Source organism: Myotis yumanensis, unplaced genomic scaffold (genome assembly GCF_028538775.1).
Source record: "Myotis yumanensis isolate MYYU_CA2020_CCGP unplaced genomic scaffold, mMyoYum1.0.hap1 SCAF_6, whole genome shotgun sequence".
Taxonomy (NCBI): domain Eukaryota; kingdom Metazoa; phylum Chordata; class Mammalia; order Chiroptera; family Vespertilionidae; genus Myotis; species Myotis yumanensis.
Genome location: NW_027223757.1, coordinates 90,043,576 through 90,061,981, shown reverse-complemented (window position 1 = coordinate 90,061,981; position 18,406 = coordinate 90,043,576). Strand labels below are relative to the sequence as shown.

The window sequence follows — 18,406 nt, the reverse complement described above, 5'->3', positions numbered from 1 at the left end:
CCATGAGGTAAATGCTACTATGACTTATCCCCATTTTACAGATGAGGAAGACTGAGGTGCAGAGCAGTTCATTCCCATGTCAAAGTCACACACCTAAGAAGTGGCCAGGTCAGAATTTGGACCCAGGCAACGCATGCTCATCATCGCTCTGCTAATCTGCCTCTTAATGAACATTTGGGAAGCTTACTTCAGGGCCCAGGATCTGGTGGTCAGGGCAGGTCTCCCCCAAACTCCAGAGAGCCGGGTAAGCAGTTCTGTTCTGTGCCAATGTTCATTATTGGCTCTTGTGGGCTGCCCTTCACTTGGGCCTGGGCAGGGAGGAAGAGTAGGAGGCGGCAAAGGGAGGAGAGAGGGGACCAGGGGGAGGGGGAAGGGGTGGAGCAAGCGCACATTTCTTGTAAATGTTGCTCAGCTCCTTCAACTGCTCTGCTGGTTCTTGGAAACCCTTACCACAAAGGGCCTATCGAGAACAGTGTTGTAGCAGATATGGCCTCACCCCCCCCCCCCAGCTCACTTCCTGCCCAGCCTTGTGCTAGTAACCCCGATTGCAAAGAGCAAGGTTACAGTGACCCCCAGCATCGCTGTGGGAGGAAGTGCAAAAATAAGCAGAACTAGGGTCAAGCTGAGAGGACAGACTTTATTTTTATTTATTGTAACAGGACATACGATGCCCAGAATTGGATTAATCATAATCCTTGGTTCCTGATATATTCTCACCCCTGGTCCAAGCATGGCCTGCTGTTATCACTATATTATGTTGGCTAGTGAGCCTGCCACCCAACTCAAGAAGCAGACATTGACAGCGATATCCATCCACCTTTACGATCCTCTCTTACTCCACCCCTTGCCTCGATCCGATATAACCTACTATCCTGAATTTTGTTTAGCATTCTCTTAGATTTCTTTAAAAAGTTTTTACTTTATAGGCAGGTGCTCCTAAATTATAGTGTTTAAACAGTTGTTCTTGAACTTTATAAAAAGAGTAACATGCATGAATGTAGTGATCTGGAACTTGCTCTTTCCACTCAGCGTTATGTTGTGAAAATTCATGCGCGTTGTAGCACTTGGTCCATTTTCACTAGAGGATTCCGTGGTGCGGACAGGCATTTGGGCTGTGGCCAGTCTTGAGGGGTCCCCTGGGTTAAGCTGCTTAGGAGTCAGCATGCCCAGCAAGGCGTAGCTCTTGCCCGGTATCCCAGGGTGAGCAAGTAACCATGTAGCCATTCCCGATTTCCTTTCGGAGCACCTACTATGCACCAGGCACCATGCCAAGAACACAGAACTCCCTTTCCACGTGTGAGCAGATAGAACTAGGCTTTTCTCATCTTCACCCTTTAGGGTTCAATGTGGCGACAGCAAATAGACAAGTGTCGCAGCAAAGATCCGACTGCATGGGCTCCCCGTGAGAGCCATGGCTCAGCAGTGACTGTTGTGTGTGTGGTGTGTGTCTGATGTGGTGTAGGGTGATGATATGGTGTGATGATGTGTGCTGGTGGTGCTGGTGTGTGTGTGTGTGTGTGTGTGTGTGTGTGCGCGCGCGCACATGTATCTTTGGTGTGTGTGGTGAGCAGGGTGGTGTATATGCACTTATGTGTGTGTTGGGGTGCACACATAGTACAGGGGGTGTGGGTGTCATAGACACGTATGACGTGTACGTGCCGGTATGCATACACACTCATTCTCGGGGCTACTACCTGCTTACCCCACCTGACTAACGGCTCCTATTTCTTCACTTTGTGGCTTGGCTGCCTCCTTTTCCTACCTCTGCCCTGATTCCTCTACCCCACTCTCTCCTCTCAACTCTCACCTCTTATCTTCTTTCTGATCTCCAACTCAGATCCCTCCTCCGATAACCACCCACCCAATTCCCTTCGTTCCTGTCACAGTTCCTCCTTTGGGGGGAGAGGGGGTGCCCATTGCAATTGACCTTTGAGACCTCATCCTCCATTTGACCTTGCAAGCAAGCTTCATAAAACTGTTGGCCCCGCCCACCTTGAAACTCCTCCCCTGGCTTCAGGACCCCAGGTTTGCCTTCGATTTCTCTGCTTCCAGCAGGAAACAGATGGCGCTCTCAGACGAGGCGAGTGACGAGAGTGTGAACAAGAACTCCTTCCAAAGGTGCCGGCAGGTGTTGGGAAACCACGAGGGGCCGCCACCTGAGGGGCCGAGGAGGGAGCAGCAGCTGGAAGCAGGTGTGGGGAAGCCTGCCTGATGAGATCTGTGACCTTCACCCCAGAGGCAGTCAGCCCGTGGGAACCCCAGGGAGTGAGCCAGAGAAATAAATACCCTGCCTCCCTCCTCTCCCCTCCCCTCTCCCGCCCCCTGATCTCCTCCCAGGGCCTCTCAACTGGTGTGAGGATATCCCCCAGGTGATGATATGGTGTGATGGTGTGTGTGTGTGTGCGCGCGTGTGTGTCAGGGCACAGACCCAGATGGGGAAAGGCTGGGAGTGACTGCAGAGGACAGGGAAGCCCAGCACAGAGGCCGCAGGTGCCCTCTCCCAGCTCCACCGCACGTCTTCTGCATGGTGGCTCCTGGAACTCCAGCACAGACCTCTCTCCTGAGCTTCAGGCCTGGGGACCAGTAGGCTAGGTCCCCTGCCCAGGGTCTCCCAGTAACCCAGGAACTGAATTTCACTGGTGCCTGCAGGACAATGTGAGGCCTCCAACCCGAGTTCCCACCCGCCACTGCTCGCTTCTCAGTTGCACTCATGAAGTTCCCAAGAGACACAGATGCCCACAAATTTTCCAAGTGCAAGTAGTATTTTTAAAAACCACAAATGTGTTTTAGTAAAAATAATGGTATAAAGTGATGTGATATAATGCTACCAGAGAGAAATACTCTTAGGAGATTATATATATCCTATATAATAAAAGGCTAATATGCAAATCGACTGAATGGTGGAATGACCAGTCGCTATGACGCGCACTGACCACCAGGGGGCAGATGCTCAAAGCAGGAGTTTCCCCCTGGTGGTCAGTGCGCTCCCACAGGGGGAGCGCCGCTCATCCAGAAGCCGGGCTCACAGCTGGCGAGTGCAGTGGTGGTGGTGAGAGCCTCTCCCACCTCCGCAGTAGGGCTAAGGATGCCCCCAGGGAGCAGGCCTAAGCCATCAGTCTGTGAGAGGGTGCAGGCTGGGCTGAGGGAACCCCCCCAAGTGCACAATTTTGTGCACCAGGCCTCTAGTATATAAATAATATTTTTATACATGTATATTTTCTTTATGTAAATTTTACAGCGCAGAGCTCACATTTTTGTAACCTGTTTTTCCCCTGCATTTAGCAATGTGCTATTGAAGTGTTTCCATTTCAAGAACTATAGATTTTATATGGCCAAAATACAGATGTACATTATTCATTTGTGTAATTTCAAATTTTCTACCATCATATATGAACTACTAGAGTCCTGGCTCACGAAATTCATGCATGGGTAGGGTCATTAGACCTGGCCTACAATCAGGGCCGATCTTCCCCGGCTGCCAGAAGCCGGCCCCGCCCCTGCCACCGACGCGGGTCGCCCTCTGTATGTGAAGAAACCAGCAGGGCGATTGGGGCCCCGCTCGCTCGCACCCACCTTGGCCTGGCACTGCCCATGTTCACCGCCACCCACCCCTGATTCCCCATTCCCCATTGGGTGATCAGAGCCTGCCAGCCTGGGGAAGGGACCGAGAGGTTGGCCATTCCTGCCAGCTCACTGGCCCCACCCCGCATTGCCGGTTGCCCTCTGTGTGTGGGGCGACCCGTGGGGCAATCGGAGCCCCACTCGCTCGCATCTGCCTTGGCCTGGTGCCGCCCGCATCCACCGCCACCCACCCCCGGGGAATCAGAGCCTGTGGTCGGGGGGAGGGACCAAGAGGTTGGCTGGCAGGCCCCGATTGGGCGATCCAGGCCTGCGGGCTGGGGGCAGCTCCTATGTTGAGCATCTGCCCCCTGGTGGTCAGTGTGCATCATAGCAGCCGGTCCTTCTGCCATCCGGTCGATTTGCATATTATGCTTTTATATATATAGATTCTGTTACCAGATAGGGCTCTGGGCGGAAATTGTTGCCAATATCCATTCTCCTTTTCTTCCTTAGTAATAGAACCTCTCATTTTTCACTGATCATATGACTTTCCTTAAGAACAAAGACTAAATTCCCTTGCAGCTAGCTGTGGAGATAAGACAAGGTTATGCCCAATGAAATGTAAGTAAAAGTGTTGCTCGAGCAGATTCCAGCAAAACTCCTTAGGACACCGGTAGGCGCCCTTGACCCTGAGAGGAAAGGCAGAGCTCTAGGAGGAGAGAGCCACAGGGTGATAAGGAAACAGGAGCTGACAAAAGTGAAAAGCTCCCCCAGGCCACTCCATCGCTATCGCCTTGTTTTGTGACAAGCTTTTAATATTTCACTGGGAAAATATTTCCCCTCTTTAACTTAGTGATTTTTGGATTTTTTTTCATTCTCACCCAAGGATATGTTTTTTTAATTGATTTTTAAAAATTGATTTTAGAGAGGAGGAGAGAGAGAGAGAGAAAGAACCATGGATGTGAGAGAGAAACATCAGTTGGTTGCCTCTCATAGGAAGTGCCACTACATATAGTCAATTCTCGTTACTCACAGTAATTTCTATAAAGTTGCTGTGAGCACTGAATTAGTGAATTCCGAGTCGCTGCTACGGGGGAGAGACAGGGTCCGCTCCCTGCAAGCTTCTGGTCACAGTTTATGTGTGTTTCTCTTTAAACACGTCTTATGTCATATATATGCAGTCCGTCTTCACTTAACGTGGCTGATAGATTCTGTGACTTTAAGTGCAATGACAGACTAGTAAAGAAGCCAATTTTACCACAGGCTGATGGATAAAAACAAGGGTTAAGTTCCTATGGCCTCTCACCTACAGTGTAAGGAAACAATGTTGAACGAAACTAGGAGGTTATTGTATTGTGACCTACTCACATGGAACTCATGCCAATAGCCTTGTACCTCGGGCCCCAGGGAAGCTGCCCTATCAGCTGTGTTGTCTCTGTAGGGCGTGTCACTGCCTCCCTGGCCGGGAACACTAGACACACTTCAGCACTACATTTGGGGGCGGTTTTATGTATTTATTTAGTTAGTTAGTTTTCAATATTTTTATTGATTTCAGAGAGTGAGAGAGAGATAGAAACATCACTGATGAGAGAGAATCATTGATCGGCTGCTTCCTGCAAGCCCCGCACTGGGGATCGAGTCTGTAACCCCGGAATGTGCCCTGATCAGGAATTGAATCGTGACCTCCTGGTTCATAGGTCAATGCTCAACCACAGAGCCATGCCGATCGGGCTGGGAGCAGTTTTAAACAGCAAAGTCACCAACAAAAAGCACAAACCTGTGGGGAAAATGCCACAAAAAGGACACTTGTTCAGAGTATGAGAGCTGCAACCAGAAGGCAGAGAAAGCATCGCTCCGTTCCACCTGCACATGGGCAAGTCGTGCGCTTCGGGTGACTCAAATTTTTGGTGCTTTGCACATGTCTGCAATGACCAGGAAAGCACTGTGAGTGTTGCCTTTGGGGTCACAAATAAATTTCAGTGAGAAGGCAAATTCACAAATATAGAGTTCATAAATAATGAAGATAATTGTCCTTAGTGATTGAGGGTTTATTTGCTTGATGGTTTTTGTAATCTTTCTCTCATATACTTTTATTTCTTTGGAGAATCGTGAGCTAGGCAAGGTAGATGGTCTTATCCCCACTTTATAGATGTAGAGGGTGACAAGACTGCCAGCGGGCTTTGTTCCAGTTACCACAGAGTGTGACTATCCAGGCCCTGGCCGTGTGGCTCAGCTGGTTAAGTGTCGTCTGGTGCACCAAAGTCACTGGTTGGACTCCAGGTTGCAGGCTCAATCCCTCGCCGGGGTGCGTGGGGAAGGCAGCCAAGTGATGTTTCTCACATTGATGTTTCTCTCCAAAAAAATTAATTAATTAATTAATTAATTAATTAAAAAAGAGTGTGATTATTCAAGCCTACCCAACTGCAAATCAATATATATATTTTAACAGTGGGCTTTATGCTTCCCCCCCACCCCCCACCCCCCTTTTAATCCTCACCCGAGGACATGCTCTTAATGACTTTAGAGAGAGGAAGAGGGAAATGTGAGAGAGAAACATAGATCAGCTGCCTCCTGCACACACCAAGACGGGGGATCAAACCCACAACCTGACTGGGAATCGAACCAGTGACTTTTTGGTCACAGGACGATGCTCCACCAACTGAACCACACCGGCCAGGACCCTGGTACTCAGTTTTGAAATCTTCTTGTTTCCAGTCATCTAGACACTCAGTGAAGGAAGTAACTGTTTATGCAATTATTTATTTATATGAGAATGGACTCGTGCATGTTAATTTTATTCTATGGGTTATAAAATCCAGTACTATTGCTGCCCAGGCTGTTTCAGCTTTGGCCATTGGGAGCGCCTGCCGGTTGGTTCCTGTGTCTTTGAAGAGCTCCCATCTTTTTCTGAGGACCTTCCTACTTCCTGCCCCAGCAAGATGGGCCAAACTCACCCTGTCTCCTCCCCAGCCAGGACTCAACCACTTCTCCAAAGCACCGGGGCCTTTGGTTGAGGGATGGTGTTTAAAGAGCAACCTGGCTCCGATGTGCTCATTGCTCCCAGGAGTCACTGCCTCGCAGCCTCTCAGGTCGAAACTTGGACATACGTGTCTGCGGATCCACGCATGAGCACAGCTCTATGCTTACTTCAGTGTCCATTCGTGGTAGCAGGTAAGGAGTTTTTAATGACGGTCGTTCCTATGTCTTTACAAACTAGTATGCAGTAGGTTTACAAAAAATGTTTGCTGAATTGAATTGAACTAATGAAAAATTTAGGGAACAATGTGGTGCAGAAAAGTGTTGGGGGATTGAAAGAGAGAACAAGATAAATGAATCTTTGCCAACTGGTGACACTGAAGGGGCCCAGGCTTGGGCTCAGAGTTCAAGGACCAGCTCTGGCCACTGAGCCTCAGGCCTTGAACCAGTTACCTAACCTCTATGAGCCGGTTTCCCATCCATAAGAAGACTCGTTGGGCTAAGCGACCCTTACACTCCTTTCAGCTTGGGAGTGCAAATCTGATACTATCAGTCACTTGCTTTAAATATCTTTGAAGGGCAGGCAGTTTCTCTATTTTTTTAACCACAATCTATAGTAATAAATATAATTCACAGAATGAACTGGTATGGTTGTGTGTATAAACATATATATGAACACATATACATATACCTACTATATATACATAATACATTGTGTGTAGTAGGGATAGGTCTGAGATAATGTAATAAAAATGTAAGTGTGTCTTAAATAAAATAGAAATTAACTTCTCTTTCACATAACTTACTTTCTCTTTTGGAGTCTGAGCGTGTGCTTTTCAAGGCTCGACCACCATCAATAACAGCTTCCATGTTCGAGCCCAAGGTGACTGCTCCAGCTCCTGCCATCATGTCTGTATCCAGCCAGGGGGAGGGGGAAGGGAAGACACGAAGGAGAGCGTGCCATTCCTTTCAGGAGCACAACCCAGCAGTGGCACACACCATGTCTGCTCAGACTCCGCTGGCCAGAGCGCAGCCAGGCAGCCACCCCCGACTGCAGAGGCAGACAATGTGGTCTCTAGCTGAGCAGCCAGGTGCCAACACTTGGGGCCTCGCTATTAAAATGAACGGAGGAGAATGGTTTGATGGAAAACTTGCAGTACCTGCCACCATATATAAAACTGAAACATTTGCACACAATTGGACTTTTAATACAAAAGCACTGGCTTTCTCTCTTTTAGTCTACTCCATTCAATTTCTTGTTCATTTTTTAAACATTGGTCTTGACCTACTAAACTGACGTCGTCATACTCGAAGGGATTACAACCCTCCTGTTGAGAAACACTTTCCCGGAGCAAAGGGCAAACGCGTCCTCAGCACAGCCCGGTGGAGTCAGCCTCCTGGCGGCGGCTGCCCTTGCACTGCAGGACCCCTCTGAGCTCCCCCTTCCTGGACACACCACCGCGTTGCCCCCAAGTTGCTGTTCCCTCCGCCTGGAATGCCTTCTGCAACCCCCTCTCCCCACACAGACACACCTCTCCCACCCAAACTATTGGTCTGGCAAACCATCTTCATTGTTCAAAGCCCAACTTGTGTGTCCCCTCATCTAATAGGCCTTCCCTCTGTCTAAGTCACCCGTAGAGTTGATCCACTCCTTATTACCGCCCCCCCCACCCCGTCCCAATTAATGTTCTTAGCGATCAGCTTCCCCGCCTCCTCTGTGAGCCCCTCCAGGGCAGGACAGCAGGTCTCACTCATCCTGGATCACCAGGCCCTTTGTCAAGGCCCAGCACAGAGTCCAGGTCCAATGCTCACTTTCTGAGTTGATCAGGTAGACGACTTCTTTCGGAGGAGGGGAAGCCGACCCGATCCCCTTAGCCGGAGTCACTTCTGCCTCTGCTTTGCTCTCCTAATGCTTTCCTTGTGCCTCACCCGCCGCCTGGTTGTGATTAACGGATCAGCTGAGGGGCCCTGGAGCCAGGCTGCCTGGGTTCAAGTTCCGGCACTGCCACTTCATGTGTGACTCTAGAAAAGTGATCCAACTTTCCCAGGCCTCACCTTCCTCATCTGTAAAATAGGGAAAACAATGCACTTTATCTCACAGAGAATTAGTTCATGCATTTGGAGCAATACCTAGTAAACACACCATCAGCATTAGTTATTAGGGGCTATCTCTACAGCTCCATTAGCCTGTTAGCACGGGAGGGAGGTTTTACATCTCCCTCGGTGCGTTTTGTACAGGCCTTGCTCATCGTAGCGCTCCATACATGTTGACTTAATTGGCAAGTCACATCCAGTATCGTTCCCATATCTGGCTAGCCTGTGGGAATTGTAATAAAGAGCAGGTCAATGACCGCCTAGCCAAGTGTAACCAGACTCAGGGAAAGACAGCCAGAAGGAACCACGCCTGCCACATGACTCAAATTCTCTGAGCAATTCACCAGCACGGCAGACAAAGAAACATGTAGACTTGCTGATCAAGGCTGCCAACACTTCTTTCACCACGTTAGAACTACCTGAGGTAGCAAGCAAGGGGAGATGTTTGTTGTTGTTGTTGTTTTTAAATATTTTTATTGATTTCAAGAGAGGAAGGGAGAGATAGAAACATCAATGATGAGAGAGAATCATTGACCGGTTGCCTCCTGCACACCCCCTATTGGGGATTGAGCCCACAACCCGGGCATGTGCCCTTGACCAGAATCGAACCCGGGACCCTTCAGTCCACAGGCTGATGCTGAATCCACTGAGCCAAACCTGCTAGGGTGGGAGGGGAGATGTTTTGTTATGAATAGGGAGTTGGCTGGGCCCTGGGAAACAGAGGTAGGATTAGATGGCTGCCTCTCTGTTTAACGGTGGAGTCTCTGAAACCTGACAGCTGGGTGACCCAAACCCCCATATCTTTGAGGACCAGCTACAGGAAACCAGAGGCCACCCCAGGTATTTGAGGCAGAACGGGACTGAATCTAAGGAATTGGTGCGGGCCTCTAAGAATGACTCCTGCATGATGCCAAAGACCTTGCCTGCCAGGAGAGCTGCTGCCACTGCCCCCTCAGGAAGCTGGGGACCAGGGGCTCACCTTTGGAATTGTTGATTCCCAGAAAACACCACACAGCCACCCAGGGGTTGGGAAACCGTGACCTTGTTGGCCAGCTGCAGCCAGTGCAGGAAGATAGCCTCTGCCTCACTTCTGCTGTCCCAGATTCACACCCACACCCAGCCTCGCAGGACCATAGCTGCAAGGGAGTCGGGCACATTTGGTTTTAGCTTTCCACTCTGACGCAGAGGTAGATACATTAGGGGGTTGTAAGAGATGCTGGACCCATCGACCCACCCCATGCTCCAGTCACTGGCTTTCTGACTGCTCTTTGCACACAACAAACTCGTTCCCACTGCTTGGAACTTTGCATTTCCTGTTCCCTCTGCTTGGAATGCCCTTCCTTCAGATCTTTGCAGTCCTGTTAAGCATCACCTCCCTGAGAGGCCTGGGTCCTGGGCCTGCTTCTGAAACAGTCAATCACAAGAGACTGGAATGATTAGGAGTGGCTAAGTCTCACTATCTGAGCTAAACCTACATTGTATCCCCTTGTTTCCTTTTCTCTTTTGTACCTATCAGTAGCTGAGGTTATGATATATACTTACACGTTCACTTGCTTATTACTTGTCCGCCCTGTGGAGAATGTAAGTGTCAGGAGAGCAGGAACTGTATCTGTTTTCTTCACCCCTGTAGCTCCAACATCCAGAACAGGGCCTGACATACAGCATGTGCTCAACAAACACTTCTTGAACGAACCACTGAGAAATAGAGATAACACCACCCTTTGGACTTATCTCTGTTACTTCATTTATTATATAACACTAGAGGCCTGGTGCACAAGATTCGTGCACTCGAGGGGGAGGGTCTCTCAGCCCGGCCCGCATCCTCTCGCAGTCCGGGAGCCCTTGGGCAATGTCCGACTGACTGCAAGCTGGCAGTTGAACATCCTTAGTGCTGCCGCAGAGGCGGGAGCTGCACTTGCCAGCCCTGAGCCCGGCTTCTGGCTGAGCAGCACTCCCCGTGTGGGAGCACACTGACCACCAGGGGGCAGCTCCTGCGTTGAGTGCATGCCCCCTGGTGGTCAGTGCACATTATAGCGACCGGTCATTCTGCTGTTCAGTTGATTTGCATATTAGCCTTTTATTATATAGGATTGTAATCACTCCCCCACAAACCCCCTTCTTGATTCAAGGCCAAGACCACATCCTTTTTTTAACTTTTAATTTTTTAATATATTTTTACTGATTTCGGAAAGAAAGGGAGAGGGAGAGAGGAACATCAATGATGAGAGAGAATCATTGATTGGCTGCCTCCTACATGCCTCCTACTGGGGATTGAGCCCACAACCCAGGCACATGCCCTGACCAGGAATCGAACTGTGACCTCCTGGTTCATAAGTTGATGTTCAACCACTGACCCACACCAGCCAGGCCACATCCTGGTTTTTATTTTTGCCTCACTTATTAGCATATTAATCAGCAAATAGTTGACAAACCACACATTTTGATAAAAATAGGAAAGAAGGCATGAATGCACATGTTTAGGAAGCATAGGTGTGTTTCGGGATTTCAGAGGAGGGAAAGGAAGATAATTATTGTATAAACACAATCAAATGCTAAATAAAATCATTTCAATCTGGCCAGAAAATGCAAGATCCTTGGCTGGGGGGTGGGCCGGTGGGTGGGCCAAGGTCAGGTGCTGGCAGCAGGCTCAGCCTGAGCAGAGGAAGGTGCAGAAGCTGGGAAACTGAGAAGGAGCCGCCAAGTGTCTGTCTGCAGAATTGATAGGGTCTCTAGTTGACTGGGCACTTTTTAAAAAAAAATTGATTTCAGAGAGGAAGGGAGAGGAAGAGAGAGATAGAAACATCAATGATGAGAGAGAATCATCGATCAGCTGCCTCGTGCACACCCACCACTGGGAACCAAGCCCACTACCTGGGCATTTGCCCTTGACAGGAATCGAACCCAGGACCTTTCGGTCTTCAGGCCGATGTTCTATCCACTGAGCCAAACCAGCTAGGGTGCCTGGGCACTTCTTATAAGTACTTCCTCCCAATCCCTCTGAAAGGCAGCCTCTATCCCTCTAATATCTGTTTGGAAAGGAAGAGGGCCTCAAGTCCCATTCTCTAGTTCATTCATAAACTACATCTTGTCAGTGTCACGCTGCTGGGGCGAGAGAAGCACCAAACATCCCCTTTTATAAGACGCACTCTAGTGCTGCCCCTCAGGGAATCTATTTCTGAAGGGAAAGGCAGCCCTGGTAGGAGGCAAAAGGAGATTTGATAAAAATGTTGACCTTTTAATATCTTTAATATATGTTATTTCTGATAATCATCAAATAATTGTTTAACTCAGCCTTTTACATGTACACAAACATGCAAGCACACACATACACAAAAACACACAAACACAATGTACGCAAATAGAAACATCAATATACACAAATAAACACGCACAGTCATGTGCACGCACACTCAACAGAAAGCCCTTGTTTAGGAAACAAAATGAATAGTCAGAGGGCATTTGCAAAGCCTATTCCCCAGGGAAGACGATCATAACCCACTGATGGAAAAGACACTTCAGCATTTAAACAAGTTTCTGTTTATTGGCAGCTGGTGAGGAAGAGGCAGGAGGAAGGAAGCCAGGAGGTTTCACAAGCAGCTGCCACGGGAAGGCCATCTGGCCGGTCAGGAGTCGGCCTGTTGCCGCCGCCGCAGCCTCGACCAGCCACAGGCTCTCCAAGGCCTCGGGCGACCGCTTGATGGGTGGGCACATTGGGAAAAAAGAGCCAGGCCGAAGTCCATAGGTACAGACCAATAGTCAGACCAGACCAAAGCAAGGAAAAAGAGGGCTTCGAAGGCCAAGAGTAGTAGCAATCGACGGATGGGGGAGTTCTGGGGAAAGGAAGAGGGAACGTGGAATAAAACGGACAAACATTTGTTTTGATACCAGTGGGGGAGAGAGGTCCACATGGAATGAAGTGTCCCCTGCGGGACACGCTGCCAGGAGGCCGGAGGCACAGCGGGTAGCAGTGAGGTGCCTCCTGCCGAAGCCGTGGGAAAGGGGGACCCTCTTCTTGACACGGCATCCCCTGAACTGGGCCCCTCCCTTCACCCTGAGGTGGAGATGACAGCTAAGAGCTCACAGCGTGGCTATCGCAGGGGCTCCCACCTCTCCATTTCCTCCCTCCCTTCCCAGGGCTAACTCACATTCTCTCCTAGGACCCAGCCTACAGGTGTCCTCCTCCAGGAAACTTCCCTGACTGCTCACCACCAAGAGCGGAGACTTGTTCTGCGGCCCCAGCACCCCGCACACTGGGTGGAAATGGCCTGAGGACCCAGCGCCTCAGTCGGCTGGGCGCCCTGGGTATGTGGCTGTGTCCTGCTCTCCAGGGGATCCCACCTTCCTAGCTCAGGGCCTGCAAACCTAGCGAGGCGAGGGGGGCTGAAAGCTGGGGCTCCACGGCGCGGTGACTGCCCTCCGAGATGCCCTTCCCAGGGGCACCTGCGCTCTCCTACAGGCTTGTTTTAGGCGTGGGTAGGTGGGGCAGGGTGGTGAGGTGTCCTGTGTCGGCAGCTGATGCCAGGGAAAGGGACTGGGAAGGAGTGCAGGGACAAGAACGCTGAAGTCAGGCCCCGGGGTATTTTCCCACGGGAGGATCCAGAAATGAGTGAGAGGAAAAGGGAGCAGGAAGGGGGGCGGGGCTAAAGAGCAGCAGGAATTTGCCTCCCACTGTAACCACTATTTGGAAAACAAGCCACAACAGGCAGTTCGATTCTGCTGAGGGTTTGTGTCCATTCCTTCCACGAGTATTTGTTGAGCACCTGCTTCGTGCTGGGTGTTGTTCCAGGTGCTGGGGAAGCGGCAATGAAGAGATATGGTGCCCCCTGGCCGGGGAGCGCAGTGGGTTAGAGCGTTGTCCCGCTACGCCCAGGTTGTGGGTTCCATCCCTGGCCCCGGCACATACAAGAAGCAACCAGTGAATGCATCAATAAGTGGAACAACTAATCAATGTTTTCCTCTCCCTTCCTCCCCTCTCTCTAACATCAATATATAAAAACTAAAAAGAGAAATATGGTGCTTATATTTGGGGGGGGGGTAGGATGGGGAATAAGTCAGGTGATAGTCCCTGTTATGAAAAAGTAAAGCAGAATCAGTGGCCTAGAGAAGGATGAGGTGGGAAGGGCTGCTTCACATAGGTTAGTGGGAAGGCCTCTCTGATGACTTTTGAGCAGGCGTCTGAAAGGAGCAACAGAGGGAGCCAGTGGTCACCCAGAGTAAGTACATTCCAGGCTAAAGGAACAGCATGTGCAAAGGCCCTGAGGCTGGGGTGTGCTGGGTGTGTAAGAGGAACTGCAAGGCGGTCAGTGTGGCTGGAGCAGAGGGCGGGAGGACAGAGTGGCTAGGAAGGAGAGTGGAGGGATGACAGGGAACTGGATCACGTAGCACGCCATGGCCCATACTCAGGGTTATTACTGCCAGGGCGGTGGAGAGCGCTGGTTGGACATGGCAGCACAGTAGAGGAGACGTGATCTGACTGAGGGTTTTCAGCAGGATCCCTGCGGCTGTTGGGTGGAGAACTGATGGAGAGGTGACAAGGGTGCAGCAGGCACACTGCTGCTGCCATAGCCTGGGTGGAAGATGGTGTTGGCCTGGGCTTGGGTGGTAGCAGCGAGGCCGTGGGAGGTGGTGGATCTGGATCTGCACTGAACATGAAGCTGATGGGTGTGTTGGGGTCCAGCCACATCCCAGGGGAGGTGATGAATGTGCAGGGATCGTTGGAAATCATGTTAGAGGGGCCGCTTCAGCAAGGAAGCAATTGGATCAAGTGCACAGTTCAGGAGAGAAGTCCAGCTGCAGATGCCAGGTGGGGCTTCTCACAGGGGCCTGGGCAAGGGCTGGAAGTGGCCGAGACAGAGGAGAGAAGGGGACCAGGGACTGAGCCCGGACACTACCATGTTTGGAGGTCAGGGAGATGCGGAGGAGCCTGCGAAGGGGAGGGAGCACAAAGGCAGCCAAGGTCTCCATAGGCCAAGAGGGGAAAGTGTTTGCAAAATAGGGAGGGATCGGCTGGCAGCAGCCACGGAGAGAAGGGGAGCACCTTACAAGAGCAGTGTGAGCGGAGGGAAGGGGGTTCTAGACCGAATGGGAGGCCAGGAAGTGGAGGCAGATGCAAACAACTTTGGAGAAGAATGGTGTGCAGGGGCACCAGCCTTGTTTCTGAGTCTTCGGCTGTTCTGCCTCAGGCAGCTCGTAGTTCTGCTCTCCCTCTGCCTGGTCTCTGCGCAGGTCTCCCATCTCCAGATCTCCCACCGCCTCCCCGGCTGGGACCAGCGAGTTAAAATCAGACAAGGCACAGCTTGTGAAACCAGGGACAAACCTATTCTATTAGCCCTCAGCCCTCAGCTTGAGGCTCCCTAAATCCCAGGATCTGGCCACCCCACAAATAGCACCAAGCAAAAGCTTACTGCTGACTGCCATCTGGTGGTCATTTTGGGAACTGGCCAACTCTCACAGTTGATGGGAGGAACTGAGTGAAGCGTTAGAACAGCACCCAGCACTCAGTGAAAGTGGGCTACTATCATTTGGCTCATGGTTTCGGGGGCGTATGGTTAAAACAGTGTCCCTTGACTTCACTCCCAATATTTTTTGAAGGAAAAGGAAATATCCTAAAAGGAGGTAGCCCCTTTTAAATCTTGGTAAAAGTAAGAGTGCTTCAGGGAACCAAATAGGACATTCGTGTATGAAGTCAGAGGATCTAGATTCAAATCCTGCTTTTGCTGCTGTGTGACCTTGGTCACATCATTTAAGCGTCTTGGGCCTGTTTCGTCAACCATAACCTGGAAACATGATGGTTAAAACTACACAAGGTGGTGAATGGAAGGAGAGCTCTCAGTAAAAGATGCTCTTCGTTAGTTCACGGAAGTGACACCCCAGCTTCCAACGCTTTAAAATAACGGTTCTCAACTGGGGGACATCTGGCAATAAGATATTTTTGGTTATCACAGAGGTGGGGGGATCTAGTGGCATCTCGTGGGCAGAACATCCTACAATGCATAGCACAGCCCTTTGCCAGACAGAAGTCACTAGTGCTTCACGTGAGAAATTCTGGAGCTTTCTGAAAGGGGGTTTCCTGCTATGCTGCGAGCCAACATGAGGAGCTGTTTTCTGAAAAGTCTGAGGGAAGCAGATGCTGACGCTGAAAGGGGTTCTTTCAATGGCCACCTGCAGGAGTCAGGCGAAGCTCCGTGTTACTGTGCTCTCCAACGCAGTAGCTACGAGCCCGGCCAAGTGTGGCCACTGAAATCAAAATGAAGTAAAATGCTGAAAATCCTGGTTGTAACAGCCACAGCCCAAGTGCTCAGCAGCCACATGTCGCTAGTGGACAGAACAGAGAAAGAGCATGTCTATCAGCACAGCAAGTTCTAGCGGACAGCACTGCTCTCAGAGGCCTCGGCAGGACCAGGCCTTGGGGGGCCATCCACAGAGAAAACCTGGAAACCGAGGACACGCAGAGAGGAGAAGACCCGCGAGGCAGCGGCATGCACTAAGCAAGCACACAGGCAGGATATAATTTAATGCTAAAACAAGTCACAAACACATACACTATCATTGACCTATGCCCCCCCCCACCCCCAAGAATCACTCTTAAAATGCGTAAAACTCAAGAACCCCCAAAAGGCAAACAGAATCAACAGGAAGCAGGCAGGGATGGGGACTCCGTTGGTGGGGAGCACTGGCCCTCTCTCCCTGGCACCGTTCAGTTTAACTTGCGGTACATCATCCCCGGTGCGACGGGGGACCACGAGTCGAGGGTAGTAATGGAGGAGAGCCTGCGGCGGCTTATCTTGCTGAAACTCTTGGGGTCCCTATAAAGGATGTAGGTGTGCTTGAGAATAAAGGGCAGGCAGAAGAAGTGCAGGAGCATGCGGGAGATCTGGAAGACCAAGTGCACGTAGCCCAGTTCCTTGAACTGCTCTATGATGATTCCGTTGAGGAGAAGGACCATGGAGAAGTTGGTGATCTCGTAGGTGATGATCCATAGGGCATAGCACAGCAGCCCCTGGTAGATGTTCAGGTGGATGCAGTAGATGAGGAAGGCGCTGACTAGGACGGTGATGGTGGATAGGCCGGTGCAGATGTTCTTTTTGTTGGTCAAGACCCAAGTGGCTATCACAGACCCATTCGTGTAGACGTTAAACTGTTCCTCGTAGCCAATGAACGTACGCTCGTTCAAGTCAAAGATGAGGAACTGAATGGTGCTGAGGATAGAGAAGATGCCCACCAAAACGGAGAACGTCTTGTCATTCATTTTATACTTGTTTTGCCAGAGCCTCTCCTGCAGGGAAAAAAATAAAATCATGGAGATACATAACAATATGGCAGAGCCAGCCCTAAACCAATTCCCCAAACCACTAGGGGTAAATGTGGGTGCTCAGAGTAGTGATGGTATGTGGACAGGCCATGGGCTGGAGGGGCACAGGGGTGTGGTCCTTGCTCTGACCTACAGCGGTAGGTGACCACATCACCGGGCAAGGGGGCATCGCTGGCCTGGGATACTCCCCAGGGAGCTCCCAGCCCTGCTCTCCAGCTCCTGTGTCTGCCATAATGATCAAGTCCCTTCTGGCCTCCTCTCTGGGACGTTTGCTTCTCTGAGGTCAGAGACGCATGGCTCCTCAAGGGCCCGAGGTCATCCCTGACCCTCCCCCAGACGCCTGTCTCTCCTCCCAGCCCTCGGAATGGAATGCCCCTGCTTTGCTGTCTGTGTCTGACCCAGATTTGTCCCAAGGCAGGGTGGAGCCAGCAGCTAGTGGAAGCGGGGAAGGTTTATGGGTCTGACTTACTATCTTCTCTGCCCAGGGTGAAGGTGTCTCATCATAGAGGTGCAGGGCCAGCAGGCAGACCCCCAGCTGCAACCTAGGCTGGACCTGAACTCTAGAGGCCGCTCCAGCCTTTGGGGGAGGCCCAGAGCCCCAGCGGACCCGCTGAGGGCACACTGATTAGGGAGGACCCCAACCTGGGGCAGGCTGGCCAGGGCCACGTCCCTCCCAGCCCAGATCACCTTCAGAGAATTCCAGAGCACAGCTCCCTCCTCTTCACTCCCAACTGGTGAGCCGCCACTGTGCGGGGGAGGGAAGGGGACCGGTCACACGTGAGGGGGCCGCGTGCAGTCCCTGGGCTGAGCGTGTCCGATGGCTTGGCCTCTTTCTGTGGCGACCGGAACAGGCCTCCTGCTCAGTCCTGTCGAGCAAAGACAGGCCACCGTAAACCTCCCTCCAGCCTTCTCACTCACTCTATCAATTTCAAATTTTCTTTTTTTGGTCAGTAGCAATTTTTTTGGTGTGCTAAAATATATATAACAAATTTCACCCTCTCCCCCTTTCTGTGTGTGCATTTCGACGGCATTCAATACATTCACACTGTTGTGCAACCATTGCCCCCACCATGTCCAGACCCTTTCATGTTTCCCGAGAAAAACTTTGTCCTCATCAAACACGGACTCCCACTGCCCCCGCCCCCCCGCCCCGCCCGTTAACCCCCTTTATCCTTTCTGTCTCCATGAATGTACTATGCCAAGTACCTCACAGTGGACTCACACAGTCTTTGTCCTTTTGTGTTTGGCTTATTTCACTTCGCATAATGTTTTCAAGGTTCATCCCAAATGTGCTCACACTGTGTCCCCATTATCCTTCCACTCCGTGTGACTCCAAAGCGTAGTCCAGGATCACGAACCCGCTTGCTGCACCGCAGGCCCTGAGGGGGCCCCGTGGGGTGGGAGAGACCATGCCCCGCCCCACCCCCCAGCCCATAGCTGCACTGATCCTTCCCTGTCCCCAAC

General features: G+C 51.1%; 1 protein-coding gene across 1 annotated transcript; it reads right to left on the bottom strand.

Annotated features, from left to right (window-relative positions):
• Window positions 1-16,327: 16,327 nt before the first annotated feature.
• TMEM217B (transmembrane protein 217B) lies at window positions 16,328-16,879 on the bottom strand. The gene has a single exon (XM_070419415.1). The coding sequence runs from the start codon at window positions 16,877-16,879 to the stop codon at window positions 16,328-16,330; it is 552 nt and encodes a 183-aa protein (XP_070275516.1).
• Between the last annotated feature and the right edge of the window lie 1,527 nt (window positions 16,880-18,406).

Excerpts from the sequence above, each read along its gene's own strand:
- TMEM217B (XM_070419415.1), bottom strand. The coding sequence starts at position 16,879 with ATGAATGACAAGACGTTCTCCGTTTTGGTGGGCATCTTCTCTATCCTC.